The sequence below is a fragment of the Cucumis melo genome, chromosome 4, assembly GCF_025177605.1.
Source record: "Cucumis melo cultivar AY chromosome 4, USDA_Cmelo_AY_1.0, whole genome shotgun sequence".
In the NCBI taxonomy this organism is placed as follows: domain Eukaryota; kingdom Viridiplantae; phylum Streptophyta; class Magnoliopsida; order Cucurbitales; family Cucurbitaceae; genus Cucumis; species Cucumis melo.
In genome coordinates this window covers 14490090-14507802 of record NC_066860.1, presented here as the reverse complement: position 1 = coordinate 14507802, position 17713 = coordinate 14490090, and the positions used below count along the sequence as shown (strand labels likewise).

The 17713-nt window shown below is 29.4% G+C and overlaps 2 protein-coding genes across 2 annotated transcripts; both read right to left on the bottom strand.

Annotated features, from left to right (window-relative positions):
- Positions 1 to 397: 397 nt before the first annotated feature.
- On the bottom strand, positions 398 to 1427 carry LOC127148929 (uncharacterized). The gene is made up of 3 exons (XM_051083362.1): positions 1238 to 1427; positions 816 to 1099; positions 398 to 721 (listed from the first exon to the last, which is right to left on the bottom strand). Exons 1-3 carry the CDS (start codon positions 1425 to 1427, stop codon positions 398 to 400), a joined length of 798 nt encoding a protein of 265 aa, XP_050939319.1.
- Positions 1428 to 11625: 10198 nt separating this feature from the next.
- On the bottom strand, positions 11626 to 13031 carry LOC103489890 (LOB domain-containing protein 29). The gene is made up of 2 exons (XM_008449223.2): positions 12732 to 13031; positions 11626 to 12180 (listed from the first exon to the last, which is right to left on the bottom strand). Exons 1-2 carry the CDS (start codon positions 13008 to 13010, stop codon positions 11728 to 11730), a joined length of 732 nt encoding a protein of 243 aa, XP_008447445.1. The 5' UTR covers positions 13011 to 13031; the 3' UTR covers positions 11626 to 11727.
- Positions 13032 to 17713: the final 4682 nt, after the last annotated feature.

The following is a 17713-nucleotide window of genomic DNA, read 5'->3' as shown; positions in this document are numbered from 1 at the left end:
CTTCTTGTACAAGCTTAGCAAATTTGAAATATAGTAGAACTTATCAATGTACATATGCAGATGAAGATTCCTTATAGACAATGCAATTCATGCATGGGAACAAGAGATCATATTGAGGTCCCATTGACGACATAAGCATGTACGAATATTGACAGCATATTGTTCCTTACAATGGTGGACTTCAAATTCATGTTGGTTCATAGGATATATATATATATATATATATATATATATTATATGCAAATCATTAAAATAAATGTCATTTACAAATAAGTGCATACATAATTTTGCAATTATTATTCAAAAATCAAATAACTTACATTCATTGAGTGACTTTTCCTTAAAGCTTCTCGAATCATATCTTTGCATATATTGAAAGTTCTATGCGTTGAAAATTTCATTTGATACGATGTTCATAGAACCATTTTTTAACCAAACTACGAATTGATTCTAAAAGTCCAATTACAGGCAATTCTCGTGCTTCTTTCAGAGTGGAATTCATACTTTCAGATATGTTAGTTGTAATAACAGAGTATCTTTTTCTTCTAAAAAATGCCCTAGCCCACCTATGTCTTCCAACCCCTTCCAACTCACATCTAATTGATGGAGAAAGATGATCAAGTTGTCTCATATAGTACTCAAACTCCAATGGGGTATATGCTCTAGCACACTTATGGAAGGAATCGTCAATCAAAAGCGACTTATGGTTCTTTTTCAAGTTCTTGTACAAATGAATGCACATAATCCATGTTCAGTCGTTTCATACATAGCAATAAACCCATTTTCTATAATTTTGTGAGCATCAGATACAATACCAATTCATTATTTTCTCCAAAAACGATTTTAAAATTACGAAACAACCATGTCCGTGACAAGTCATTCTTAGAATCAACAACAACAAAAGCTAGAGGCACAATTTGATTATCACCATTAATAGTGCAGGTAGAAATAAGCGTACTAAGGTACTTGTTCTTCATGGTTGCATCATCAACTAAAATAACTGGTAGGTGATAATTCCATGCATCAATTAAAGCAGCGAGTGCCATTAAATAAGACTTAAGCCGACCTTCCTCATCTGCTTCTTCAGTTGTATACGTTCCTACAAACAGTGAAATAAAAAATGAGAGGTTGTTAAAAATTGACGAAAGTATATGTAAATTACAGTGTATTTTTATATATTATCCAAGTGTTATTATTTCAAATAAATGAAATATAGTGTACTTGTTGTTTTGTATACCTAGGTTGTTTCGGATCATTGCATCAGAGAATGCTGACAACAAGGCATATGAGGCCTCCAGAGTACCCCTAATGGAATTTGATGCAATCTCACGCCCTCTCCAAGCCTTATCATAGCTTACTTTCACTTCGTGATGAATCTTCATATTATTAATAACATCAGAAGGATGACATCGAGCCTTGTCATTCATTTTAAAAAATGACTTCGTACACTTAGAAACAATCCAAGATGTTGCTTGCCTGTGATCACTTTTAACGATGTCAACAGCACACTGGTAGGTATCCGTGTATTTACGAACTATCCAAATATCACTTTTTTTTTTTAATACAGAAGCACTTAGATACCAAGGACAAGACAAATCTTTACAATGAATATCGAACAAGGTATGATTGGACCTAATAGTAACGAGTTCAAAACTATTGTTCACAGCAAGCAAATAGATAGCTTTCTTCTATGTTGATTTACTTCTAAACATTAATCCCACTTTAATAGGTATTCTAGGAGGCGACAATTCAAATGCATCAACATCAATGATCACCATGTCATGATGTGAATCTTGAGATATGGGTGTTCAAATACGAGACATTTCCAGCAGCACCAGCTGATACAGAGTCAACAACCATAAGTAAATAATTATTAGGAAATTTTGACAAAACTAACATAAGTCAAGACACGTCCTTATCCTCAACAATTTGAATGAGGCTTGGATTGTTGCAGTCATCCCAATAAACAGTAAAATGAGACACGGAAAGATTTGAAGATGGGAAAAGTCTACCTTGAATGCAATATACAAATTCTTGAAACAAAGATGAAAATGGAACGTATACTTCAACAACACGATAATCAAGATACCGGAAAGATTCAATTCATCTACCATCCAAAATAGTATTTACTTGTTGTAAAGCCATAACAAAAATTGTTATGATCCTACTATTGTCTTCGAAAACTAATGTTAAAGGATGTGCCGTAAAGATTGAAATTAATCAACAAAAATTGTTAAACTAATAACATAATGATTACAAATTTTAAAACTACTCATTTTCAGAATTTATAATCTTAAAAGCAAATAACATGAATACTAATATTTCAAAATAATATAAAAATGCATATTTTCGAAATATTTTTTAAAAATAGATATAAATAACATAGATTTTAAAACTTAAAATGAATATAACATAAATACTGGTATTTCAAAATAATATACAAAATGGACATATTCGTATATTATGGATATAATATATTTTCTATTTATTTTTTGAAATATAAATAATTGCCACAAAATAGAATTTAAAAAAAAATAAAAAGCAGTAGAAAAATATGAATAAACATAATATGCGCGAAATTAACGAATCTAATCTAAAATATCATTTCAAATTGTTATTAAAAAAAATATTAGGTATTATTTAATAATGATTACCGATACTATTAATAAATTATTTAAAATATAACAAACCCGAGAATCTAGTAAAACATAATTTCAAATTGTTATTAAAGATATATATTATTTATTATTTAATAATAATTTCCAATATTGTTAATAAATTGTTTAAGATCTAACAAACACGAGATCTTGTAGAGATATTTGATATTATTACAGAGGAGGATGTTGCAATCTTGTCCAGCAACAAAATAACAAATTTAGTTAAGATTTATTAAATTTGAAGGTTATTTTCAAAACACACTATCTTTATAAAATCTGGGATATCGTGTCTCATATCAAATCTGTTCAAATACATTGTACTTTAAATCTAATTAATTATTCTATAACAAGGGGTATATCCGGGTTTAAAATAATTAAAAAATGGGGCGCCCGACGATTTTCCTATTTTTCTTATTATTTCTGCCTTGTGACATTTTTTAAGTTATTATCTACAATTTTGCTATTTCCATGGTTATCTCGAAATAAAAAGAATAATGATTATATAGAGTGAGAAAATGGAGGGAATTTGTAAAAATTAAAAATTTTAAATGGTAGTGAAGAAGAGGATTAAGGGGGTGTTTGGCCCATGAGTTTGGAATTAAGGAGGTTTGACATTTGAAGTCAAATTCATGTTTAGACCATTGGAATAAAATTTCCGGGATTAAGAAACCAAACCCATGAGTTTGGAATATGTTTTTTTTTATATTAAATGTCATATGTTTTAGAAAAAATTTCACTTCAACCTCTTACCATTGATTATTGATGATCATTGGCAACAAATGTTATCCAACTTGATGATCAACCATGATGACCGATCGATAGTCACGACGACCAATCATCTTAACTGTCGGCTCCATATCATCTTGATTATCGTCTTATTCGGATCGTCTTGACTGTCGATCATCGATCATCGATGACCAATCATTTTGATCGTTGGTGACCTACAACTTTGGACATTTCTATCGTCAGGTAGGGGTGTACATAAGCCGGGTTGAGTCGGGTTGGAGGAAATTTATGGACCAACCCAAAGTATTCGGGTTGGCAAAAAATGAACCCTATCAGTTGTGTGTGTGTGTCTGTGTGCGTGTGTGTGTGTGCACGCGCTCGTGTGTGTGTGCGGGTTGGAGGAAATTTGTGTGTGTGTGTGTGTGTGCGTATGCGTGTGCGTGCGTGCGGGCGGGGGTGCGCGCGTGTGTGTGTGTGTGCGTGCGTGTGTGTGTGTTTAACACCCCTATCGTCAGGTGAACATCTTAATCGATGGTGACCAATCGTTATCGTTAATTATCAATGTCATGCCTCTTGTTATGATGGTCAATCACCAATAGCCATGACCTTTGGTGACTGATTGTCATGATGATCGACGACCAACCAATTGTCTTAATTAAACATTGGCGACCGTTGACCATCTTCACCATTGATTAATGATCGTTTTCACCAAGGCTTCTTACACTATTTAGTAAACATTATTCAAGCTCATGGATTACTTTTTTTTTCTAATTTAATATAGAAAATTCGTCGACCAACTCCGAACACCACCCTTGGTGACCATTGTCGGCCGACTATTGGATGTCATTTCTAATAACTCCATCAGCAAACTTCCGACACCAACTTCAGCAACCATCTCAAACCATGAAAAATTAATAAAAATGAATTTTTGAAATAAATTTCTTTGAGTCATTTTTCAAATACGTCTTTGATTTAATCACAATAACATTTTTTAAAATACGTATTTTTCATTCTTCTATTTTATTTTCTTCTAGAGATTTTTAATAATTATTATTATCAGATCATCTTTTTTAATTATCTATTTTCTCTTCTTTGTTTAAAACTAATATTTTCTTCATTTTAGGAGATTTTATTTATTTTCTTACATTTTTCCCATGTGAAAATTGATGAACTATCTATTATGATCTCAAGTATATATAAATTAAATATTAATATATATGGTAACATGGTAGAAATTTTAAATATATATCACATATACCATGATTTATTTTTAGTTTAATAACATTTTTCATTCTTTTTCGTTGGTCAATTTAGCTAGAAAACTTAGAACTTATTGGATTGACTTAAGAGAAAAGTGTATAAAAAAAGGAAACTTACATACATGTAACAAAACACCAAACTATTTACGGCCTGTGTAACAAAGCCCATAAAGATAGCCATTTTTTAAATATTCAGATTTGTCCTTCCATCTTTCTTCTCTTCTCCGCGATGAAATCATCTTTCTTGCGATTTCTTTCATCGTCTTTCCTCTGCAATTTCTTTCATCGTCTTTTTTCTTTTTCTTTTCTTTTTTTCTGCAATTTCTTTCCATCATCTTTCTTATTTTCCAACTATTTTTTTTACGTCGTTAAATCTTTCCATATTCTTTCTTCTTATCCTCTTTTTTTCCTTGTGATTTCTTACCATCGTATTTCTTCTTCTTTTTATTCTTTTTTACATCATTTAATATTTTCATAGTCTTTCTTCTTTTTTTATTCATTTTTACGCCGTTTAATCTTTCCATCGTCTTTCTTCTTTTCTTCTTCTTTTTTTACGTAGTTTAAATTTAGATAACCAAATCTAAACAACCATGTACAAAAAAATAGCAAAATCTAAAAAATCATGTATAAAAAATCTTTAAAAAAAATCATTTAGATTGGAGTAGTCAAATGTAAACGATCGTGTAAAAAAAAATAAATCAACGGTAGACAAATCTAAACGATCGTGTATCAAAAGAATTTAAAAAATCGTTTAGCCAAAACTAAACGATCGTGTACCAAGTTTTGAAAAAAAAAATCGTTTAGATTTGGGTCCCCAAATCTAAACGATCGTGTAACCAAATTAAACGATAGAATTGAAAAAATAAATTGTAGCCATATCTAAACGATCATGTACCAAACAATAGCCAAATCTAAACGATCGCAAATATATTACGCGCGCGTTGTTGATGGCGTATTTGATGGGTCCACTACAAGAAATCTGGCCTTTAATGTCGGTTTAAAACCGACATTAAAGGCCTTTAATGTCACTTGGCGACCGACATCTTTGCGAGCGTTATTAAAGGGCTTTATTGTCGGTTTGGCTTCAATGTCGGTTTATAACCGACATTAAAGACATCTTTAATGTCGGTTGTCTTTAATGTCGGTTATAAACCGACATTAAAGGCCTTCAATGTCGGTTATAAACCGACATCTTTGAAGGTGTTATTGAAGTCCTTTAATGTCGGTTCATCTTTAATGTCGGTGGATAACCGACATTAAATATGTCTTAAATGTCACTTATGATACATCTTTAATGTCGTTTTTTCACCGACATTAAAGATGTCTTTAATTTTTTTTTAATCGACATTAAAGTTGTCTTTAATGTCGCTTTTTCAAATTTATTTTTATTAAATCCTTGCATTGTTGTCCATTTTGTATGACACCAAATATTTAAAAATGAAATCTTTTACTTGTACATATACAAAATGAAATCTTAATAATGTGTACATACAACTTGGCTCCAAACATAAAGAAATGATGAAGCTTAATTATTATACACTGATCATTCTTTGAAAAAAAAAGAAAAAAAGAAAAAGAATATATTGAGAGAGCAATAACTAAAAATGCAATTAATATCAAACTAGAACGCTTCACAAATGACCATCTTCAAGATCTTGTCACAAAGATGAGGGTCTGGCTAATTGTACTCACTTACAACCATTTCTTCTATTGCAGTCATTTGTTTAGTGACAGCTCCCTATAAAAGACATCAAGATGGTTGAACAATGTTATGACCTAGTTGCTAGTAAAAATATTCACATTTGATTACTAATTAATAAAGCAAATGGTTGGTTACCAAACATAACTTTTATTGCGCAATGTGGAAGGGTCTGAGGGTGGTTAGATGGATCGATGGCAGCAATCAGAATATGCAAAAGAACCCAAAACTTTTTTTTTTAAGGAAATTAAAAACATGAGTTAGCATAAATATTTCCATTTCTCATTACCAATAAATTAAATTAAGAGACTAAAAACTCACTCCTCGATTAACTACATTAACTAAAGCAACAGTCATTATAGCTATTTAAGTAAATCATAAGAGAACTGAAGATGACGATTGACTATATTAGTTAAAAATCAAGAAAAATAAAAAACTTCAGACTTACATGTATTTATCATAGCAATGAAACTCAACAATCTCGAGAAACATCCATCTTCCATCAGTAAAAGGATGTGCAGGATACCTGTAAAAGGTCCCTCTATATAAGCCCTCAAGCAACACCTTTGAAGTTCCCGTTTAAATATCAATAATTATTATAAAAGTACCTAAGCTCTCCAAAAGGGCCAAGACCAATGCTTTTCCTGTATCAAATCTCCAACTAAGTGACCAAAATTCTTAACAAAGCGGAATATGAAGTCTTCATAGCACTGGAAAGCATATCGTAACTATAAAATAGAACCACAAATCAGAGGTAAAGATATGATCACATTCGAAAAGAGTTTGTGGGATTACAACATCAATCAAACTTTCAGCCCAATGATAGTACAACAAGATCAAAATGAAGAAAAACAACTCATCAATAATAGTACAACATCAATCAAACTGATCATTCTTTTTATAATTATTCAAACGTTTTGACTTGTACTTGAAATGGAGTAGACAAGCCACCTGCAGACAACTCAAAATCATTTCATGCTATAATATATAATAGACAAATAAATTGTCACTTGTTCATTCAAATCTTCCTAAAAAACAAATTGAGAAACATGGTAAGATAAACTTTTTTGAATAATACCTTCAATTCCAAACAGTTGACTGAATCTTAAACTTGAACCATCAATTTCCTACATATTATTTGGTGCTTGTGATTTGCTTGATTACACAAATAAGAGAATAATATATCTCTTGGTTGTTCTTATGGCTAAACAACAATTATTACAATAGAGCCATAAAAAACAAGAATCTGATTTGAACAACATAACTACAATATGAAAGCATTTACTGCAGCTGAGCTCTGACTAGGAAGAACCTCAAGGACATCACCAACTTCATATTCTATTACTTAAAATTAGTTCAAAATGCAGTCATTGCAACATATTATGAAAACAACAAAAAAAAGATAATAATAATGAATGACCAAAAAGTGGAAATTACCAACTTACCGAAGAAACAAATTCAAATTCGAAGTGGTGCACATCCTTTCCAGAGCCTACTTTACTCAGGCGCTAATTTTTTATCTACATGAAAAACAGATTGAGAATTTGGAATATGACAAGGAAATATTGCTAACAACTCTCAGGATAAAAATAAAAATTTCTACAAAATTGAAGGTTGACGACTTAATAAACATACTTATTAAGTAATAGCATGCTTATATATGTACTTCAAATACCTTCTTTGTAATAGCATGCTTATATATGTACTTTTATCCTATATGTTGTTTATTTTCTCTGTATTATTATTGATTCTTTTTAAAAACTTGTCAATTTTATTGTTTTTATTATCATTTGGTGCACACAAAAAACACATATAGATGATTATAAACATAATATATACAACTCAAGATTATATAAATTTAAATCATCAAAACTCAATTGTACCATCAAATATGTATGGTATGAGGTATTTAGAAGTTCAATCTTCACATCCTATAATAATAAAAAATAAATAAATAAACACTACTATGAATAAATTATTGGTATGCCTAAGTATCAAAAACTATTTATGTACAAAGCTCTAGCACATTATTGATCTGGTGGATTCAAGTCAATAAAAAAAAACGTTAGATTTCTAGCTTATCTTACAAACTATATCCTCAATAACCTCTGACCATTTTCTCTTTCTAACCAATAACGTAGCTAACGTAGTATTAGTGATCTATGAAAATTTATGTGTCTATTATCGATTAGTTGCACTCTTTTGCTTGTAACTATTCGTTTTAGAACATCCTCCGTGTGAAATTAACAAAAAAATGAGTTCCCATCTTGCAAGCATTCATGTCTATAAGAGGGAAAAGAATGACAAGAACAGAGACCTAGAAACCATGGAGCAAATCCATGCCAACTTTTTCATCAAACAAAAGGGCTAAAATATTTCCCAGACTAAAACTAAAATGAATTTGCGATAATTTTCCTATACTAAAATGAATGAGCTATTCTAATAAATTACCCCTGAAGAATGGTTTCTATTTGCTAAAGAAATAAAACCCTAAAATTTTTTAATGGCATCATCCTGACTTGAGAAAGTAGATTTGGCAGGCTGGTTTATATGAAATTTCCCTTAATGTTTTTTTAAACCTCTTTCTAGCAACTTCATTCTCTTCCAACTCCTTTTGATTTAAATACCTTTTCCACCACGAAGGACTTCGGAGTTTGGCCTGCAAAATTCACAAACAAAATTAAAAGCTAAATGGGTTATTACTAATTAGTAGGTTAAATACCGATGCACGTAAGATTAGTAATTTTTTATTACCAATTGCCTAACTTGAAGATAGTTTGAATGATTGATTGTCAAATACCAAGTATAAGGTTAAAGCTGCTCTAGAAAAGACAAATATTGCCTCCCAAAAAATAGTATATAATTCTACAATTTCTATTTTAATAAACATAACTTTGTTCTTGCTTCGCCCGGCCTGACCATACGCCGTTGCCTGCTGAAATCTCCCTTCTTCGCCGAAGGATGATATACCCAGATGATGATACAGCATTTCACTCGTTCTTTAAGGGAATCGTTGTCGTCCGGCACCGTGGCCACAGCGGTGGGGTTTATTTTGGGTTTTCCGTCTCTTTGTGATTCCGCTCTTTGTAATGTACAAATTAAAGCTGAGACAGATTGGAAGCTGATAAAGAGCCAAAGAATGTATGAGATCGATTAAGAAGAGAGAAAAATACAGATTTTAAAAGGAAGAAAGGGGTCAGACGAAGAAAGGGGTCGGTTGGACACAGTGGTGGCGACGACGAGCACAACGACAGGACACAGACGACGATAGGGATGGAAGAAACTGATGTATGCTGTGGTGGTGGCGGCAGCTGTCGAAGAAGAGAGGGAAGAAAGTGATGAGATTGAGAAGGGTGAAAGAAATTTGAGAAAGATGAAAAATCGTGTGTGGAAGGGTTTCTGAAAAGAGTAAAGCAAGAGAGAGAAAGTTGAATTTTTACAAAATTAAAAAATAAAAATAAAATAAAAATGGGCTTTAATGTCAGTTCTAAAAAAACAGGGTGTTTAATGTCGGTTTTAAACCGACATTAAAGCTCTATCTTTAATGTCGGTTTAAAACCGACATTAAACATCCGCCTTTTGAAAAACGACATTAAAGCCCATTTTTCATTTTTTCCACCTGACATTAAAGATCAGATTTCTTCTAGTGGTCATTTTTGGTATTTTACACGGTAGGCCTGTAGGCTTTTTCTGTTTTTAAAAGTGTTCTATACAGTGTAAATATTTTGCCACTTTTTTATATTTTTGAAAAGACCCCTAAAAAATACTCATTTTTATTTAAACTCTTTTAATAAAAGTGATTGAAAATACGTTGCTTGTGCATCATAGTAAGACAACATAACCATAACTATGGCTAAAGGTAACTTTACTTGAATTTCATTTTTGCATGATCCTTTTGGTTATGCTTATTTTGAAACCTATTAGACTCCTTTCAATGTTGCTTAACTGAATCTTTCGTAAACATCATTCAATTACATGACTTATTATATTTTATGAATGGTTTGTAATAGTTATAATTTTACCTCTCATGTTAATACAACTGTACTTAAAATTATTATTATTGAATATTAAAATTTTCATTTTTACATTATTGTCATGAAAAAACAATAGAGTTAAGAAATTGAATTAGAAGTGCAAAGTATGAAGAAAAAAAATCTAGATTCTCAAATCATGCACCCTTGATACAGACATTTATAATTTTCATACATCAGAACCCCATCAAATAAGCCCCCACAGGCATTTAATTATGAAGAATTTGATTTCGAACCACGACTCCTAAAGATTTAGAGAAATTTGGAGAAAGAGAAAAGAGGTAGGTGTGCAGGCCAGCATGTAGCTCAAAGAAACTAGGCCCATGAGTGTCTTGGCTTGGCCCAAAAACAAGCTCAATTCTCCAAAAATGGCTTACAAAACTCTTGAATATCGAGTCTAACATCGTAGCTCAACCCATTGTAAATCATCAATGATAAACCATAAGAGCAATGAAAAGCTAATTAATTAAACTACCCAAAATAACATCCTCACTGAATAAATAAACAAATAAGTTAAAATAGATGTCCCAAACCTTCACTTCAAATTTGGACCTCATAGTACTACATATGCAATTCTACCTAATTTTACAAATAATACTATCAAATTTTAATTGTCCAAAAGTTTTTATTTAATCAATACAAACACAGATATATATAGTATCTTATGTATATATGAATTCTTTTTTTCAATTCTATTGCAACTTTTTGCCAAACATTTGACTGAGGAAAGGAGAAATTAGGTTTTGTCCGAGCATATGGTGAGAGAATTAAATCTCCCTATCAATACGCTTTAAAAATGGGAAAGAAAAAGTGAAAAGACAGAATTTTAGAAACTTGTCTTGGGATCTACATTAGTAATAGTAGCTAGCTAGCTAACGTTATTCAAGTGTGTCATAGAAAATTAATAATAATGTTTCAAATCAAGTACACCTATGGCCCTATAATTTGATGTTCTTTTTTCCCTAATTAGATTTAATTATGCTTTTCTATCCTTACCCTATCCCTTCAAAACCCTCAAAATTACCATACATTTTACTTTATAATAAAGGGTGAAAATCACCTAATTCAGTAGAAAAATCTCATTTTGTAAATGAGATTGACAATAATAAAACATTTTTTTTTATTTCCAAGTCAATGAAATTGCATCACATGTTTCCATTTTATAAACTGGGCATTTGAAGTCAATTAAAAACATAAGTATATAAGAAAGGTCGATGGTTCGATTCCATTAAAAATGTCATTCCAAAATTGATGATTTTTGTTGAGTACAAAAGAAATAGAGAGGAACTTCCATCAATAATTTCCAAAACTATGAATTTCAATTGCAACTCTTGTTTTTCTTTTTCCCCTTTCTTTCACCAATGTCTATTGCCAAAAGCAACTGATTGTAAATCATCAGCTGAATCACTGAAGCTCCATTGTTGAACATTTGAATGCAATTGATCGAGAGTATACATCGAATACCCTGAGGTTTCTTCAAAGCTTCCATATGATCCACTTTCCTCCATTTTTGCAATGTGATGATTCTCATAGTTCCCATTGGATTGTGAATTCACCATAATGCGATAATTCTCATCATAATAATTAGTGTTTGATGCACAATTATTATTCGGAGTCGGGTTTGGGTTGAACTCAAGTGTTACATTTGGTTGCTCCGACTGAAACCAACTATGAAGATCTTGGGGATGAGAAGGAACCTTTCTACTATTGATCTTCTCATTCACCCCGCCCACGTTACTGGACGCGTTCATAATGCTTTCCGCTGCTTGTTCCTTCAAAGAAGCAAGTTGTGCCTGAAGACTCACAACCTGGAAAAACAAATAACAAAAATTTAAGCTAATGAGTTATGGTAAATTCAATCTTATCATATGTCTGAAAATAAACACATCAGTCAGCTATCCTCCCAAAAACTCAATAAACAAACAACATAAAGCTGAATTAGGGTTTCAATAACTAATATTCAACATTAAAACATAATTTTTTTTTCTTAACCTGTATTTAATAAACATTTGATTTTTAAAATTTTACCTTTTAATAAACACACTACACTCCTACCCATATATATGTCTGCGTGTGTGTGAAATTTCCTTCTTTCGTTACATTTGTTTTTTCAAAATCTAAGAAACCCATTATTGAGGAAGTGGATTTACAAATCAAATATATAATTTTATTCTTTAATAAAAAATACCCCATAACAAAGAAATTGCAATTAAGAAAGCAGGAAACTTTTGTTAAAACCGTGATGAAACACGAATTAATATTGTTTGAATTGAGCCATTAATTAGAAAATAAGGTATCGAAAAACAGAAAAAGAAGCTGGGAATGAATGAATTAATTAAGATGGATGAATATAATGAACCTGTTGTTGGAGGGCGAAGATATGAGAAACACAGCCATAAATAGGATCTTGAAGCCTAGCTTGAGCTTCATAAGAAATAGTAACAGCAGCCTCACATCTTTCAGTAATAGGAAGACGAGCAAGAAGCTTAGAAACATTACTTGCTCCAAACACTTTATGAATGGCAGCAAAATGAGTAGCACCTTGTTCATGGCAAAAATATGGTGCAAAAACACATCCCCTTACACATTTTCTTCTCAAGAATTTGCAAGCTCCGCAAGGAGAACCAGACCCCGTCATTGTTGTTTCTGATCTTTTTGGTTTTCAGTTTTCAGTTTAAGGGATTCATATTATGATTATTGCACTTTATAAACACATGAAGGAAGAAAGAGTGAAGGAATTTAAAATTATGATAAATGGGTTTGGGTTCCCTAAATGGACAACATTTTTATTATTTTATTCTCAACAAATGTCTCTCGTTGTATTATATATATATATCTCTTTTAATTGTTATTCATCTTTGAGATGGGTTCTCTTTAATATTGATCTCTATACGACAAAATATCAGCTGTTGTCATTGTTTAGAGATTAAACTCCTTTTTTTAATATGCTTTCTTTTATGACTGGATTTCTATAATTAATTCATTTATCCTTAATACTACCACCCTTCTTTTTCTTCTTCTATTTTCACCCAACGTTTGGAGCAAGGACCAAATAGTGAACTTCAAAAGAGTTGTAAAATTTGGAGACTAAATAAGGCATAAAATTAGTGTTTTTTTATTACTGGAACCCACAAACTCCTCAAATACCCTCCTACCCTAAACTAATATGGTTTGTCTAGTAGAGTTGTGCAGTCTCTCTCGTGAGTATGTTCTTTTGTAAGCTGCAAAGTTTTAATGGAATTCAGTGTATTAGTCATTGTATGATTACAGATGAGTACATGAACTATCACTTTTATGTTTAATTAATTCATGAACATAGTGTTTGGTAGAACTTTAAAATCCTATCATTTGGTATGTTTGATAATCAGTTGGATTTTGTTTTTTGTTTTAAAAAATTAACTAATAAGCACTATTTTTATCTAAACGAATATAATTATTTTGTAATTCACTTTTTTTTTTCTTTAATGTTTTTAAAAGCTAAATCAATTTTTGAAAACTAAAAGAAAAAAAAAAGTAGGTTTTAGAAACTTGTTTTTGTTTATTGAAATTGACTAAAAATTCAAGTGTTATTCTTCTCTTCATAGTAAAGATGAAAATCAAAATTAAAATATTTGGAAAGAAAACAAGTATAAATATATATACATATATAAATATCTATACATACATATCTATACATATATATATACACATACAAATCTATATATACACATAGATCTCTCTACACATATATATCTGTATATACACATATATATCTATTTACATATATAACTAAAAAATCAAATTGTGATCATACATGGTGTTTATCATCTTTGTTTCTAAAAATTAAAGACTTATAAACACTACTTTAATTTAATTCCACCTCATGAGTTGAATTTATTTGTTATGCAATAATCTATTATTTACGAACAGCCTTTGACACTACTTTAATTCAACCTCATGAGTTTAATTTATTTGTTACGTAATAATCTATTATTTACAAACAACCTTTTGGCCAAGTTTTGTATACTAAGCTTTTTTTTCTTTTAATATTTGTATTATCAAATATTAATTTAAAGAAAATGAAATTATCAAAAAAAAATTGTGAGAAAATAAATACCACGTAACTTTTCAATCACCAAATAGTTATTATTAATCAAACAAGCTTAAATTTTTAAATTTTCATCAATAGAGTATTAACCTTCCATTTCGTATCTAATAGGCTTATTGGCCAATCTAATTGACATTTATTTTACTTTTTATTTATTCACATAACTATTAATCACAGGAATTAATTAAACATCAACCAAAATCAATTCATTTTAAAAACAATAATGTCAACATATATACAATGACTTATTAAACATATATAGAAACTGAAATTTCAAGAACTTACCATACATGTACAAACTGGAAAGCTTATAATAAAATGTAAAACATTATCCTAATATGCATTTTATTTATAGTTGGGGCAATATTGATGGGTTAAGTTAAGAATAATATGAAATTCATATAGTTTGAACATTAATTCACCAAACAAATTGAAGCTAATTAAAAAAAAAAAAAAAGTCCCTAAGAAACTGAAATGTGTTGTTCTTAAGTAGAAGATATGGAGTAAATGATGGGGGATTTGTAATAAATATATATTATTATGCGGTGAAACATGTTGAGATAATGGAAGTTCTGAAGAATAAAAAAGCTGAGAAGTATATTCCAAACTAAAGAAAACAGAGAATGGTGACACTGAAATACAACAGTTAAAAAACCATAGGATATATATAATTAATTAATTGTATGAAACATTAATTCACAAAAAAAAAAAAAAAAAAAAAAAAAAACTTAAAAAGAAGAAAAAATGAAATCGAATTGTTTAAGTGTGAGAGGGCACGACATGTCGTCCACTAAGTCCACAATTATGATTAACTAATCTAATTTAAATTTATAATAACCTTTTTTTTTTTTACTTTTAATTAATTATTTAATTTGGTCACTTTCTTATGTTTGTCCCTGCTAACCAACATGTAGACCTTGCCCCAACTGTACATTTTTGACCCTACAACCAAGCCCTAATTATGATTAATGTTTAACATGTACATGTTGATATTTCAATTTTATGAAAATTTTTGTTACATTATTAAACTTAAATTACATTCATCCATCAACTTAACTATTTTGATAGTCAATAAACACTAGATAGAGAAGGATCAAAGAATACATCGACATATCCTAAACTACTTAATTAAGACATGAAATATCAACTAAAACTTAAAAGTTTGTATTGAAATTAAATTGTGGAATATAGGTATAATGCATCATTAAAATAATAATGTAATAGTGAATCAATTTTTTTAACCATGGACTAATTGAGATTTTTTAGACAACGAGGGTAAATGTGAATATATATATATATATATATATATATATATATATATATATATATATATATATATATATTAAGTTGTGAATAGTCCAAAAGATTAGGTACATGGTAGATATTTTTTCTAATTGTTATGAAATGGATTTGGAGCTACCATTAGTTAGCTAGAGCCTAGACTCTAATAAAAAAGTATAATATTTTGTATAGTAATTAATTACTTGGTAAAGAATTCATATATAATTGCAATTACATTGAACTTGAAGAAAACTGTTTTCTCTTCTAACTTTAGGTCTATTTTTCATTTAATGTCTCCGTTTAAAGTGTTACGCTTTTAATACTTAATTTTCGAGTTTAGTTTTAATTTCATTATTAAGTTTTAAAATATTATAACTATATTTTGTAAGTTTAAATTTTGTTTCATTTTGATTCCCATTTCTAGATTTCCCATTCTAATCTCCATTTTTTACTACATACTTGACTTTGATGTCTTTTAAATGAATTTAAAAAACTATGAAGTAAAATTTTAAAATTAATTTTAAGAAAGGTGAAAGTGTAGTTACCCAATTAGTTAATCATAATTCTTTTAAATTAGTTAAAATGAACTTACTTCAACCACTTTAATCTTCTACCTTGTAATTAATTTGTATGGACAAAGAGAATTTAACAGTTATGGATAAATAGTAATTAAGTCGTATTAATTATTAAATAATCCACAAGGGGGAAAAGGGTGGCATCCCCATTTTTATTTGTTGGCCACTTGAGCATAAGATAATTAATTAAAAAAATAACCTTTGTTTCATATTGGAGAAATGGGACAAGGAAGGGCATCCTAATTTCATCAATGTGTTTAATTAATATAATTAAATTTAACACTATTTTATTTTTGAAAAAATAATAGTTATTTGTAAAAGGGGAAGGTGGGTGTGTGTTCAACTAATCTTAAAAGGAGCAAAACTACACTATTAGCTTATAATCATATGTCTAATCTTTGTTAATAACTTTTTCTCAAAATATGAATTAAAAAAAAAAAAAGGGTTTTATATATGCTTCAAATGTTTACCTTTTTTGCATCCCAAAGGCACTTTAACATATTCTTCATTATTATATATCTTGTAATTTAAAGTAGAAATCATGAAAATTAGATAGAAAAAAAAAAAAGTGTCTGTTTCAAATATTTGGTTGTTAATTAATCTATTCTTTCGTTTTTATTTTAATACTTCCAATCAGTTTAGTAAAACTTTATATTAAAGAGAAACAAAATATTGTATAAAAGATTAGGATTGTTTACATCTGTTTTATTATAGTTTATAGTTTTCTAATAATAAATTATACACTTAAGAAATACTGCTATTTTTTATTTTTATTTTTTAAAAAAGGTTTTTAATATATAAACTAAAAAGTAAAGAAATTAATAATTAGTAAATAAGAGTACTTGGTTAAACATATGATGATTAACGTTGATTTGAAGTAATTTTAATTAAAAAACTAGCTGTAAAAACAATTTTCCTCAAAGTGATAAATTGTAATAATTAAAACTAAAGTAAATTAATTAGTAGGGATGGATATTCCTAAGTTTGTAGGGATTATCAGTGTAATTGTACTCCTAATCACTATTTTAAGATAATCAAGGTAGATTATTTCGAGGACTATAACATGGGGATTAGTTCCTCATCATCCTTATTCTACTAATTTTAATTCATTATTTAAAAATTTAATCGCAATCATATTTATGAAAACTACATTATAGATTTGTAGCTAAAAATATTTATTGAGAGTTCATTTAACATGCAAATCAAAATTCAAGGAAAATAAACATTTTTCAAATATTGATCAAATTAGGTCAGAATGAAACCATCGAAATTAGAATGGATTTTTTTAATCATGATTATTTTTAAATATAGTAAAATAAACTAAAATAATTACAACTTATAACAAAATTTTAAATTTTATTAATAATAGACATTGATAGACTTCTATTCTGTTAATCA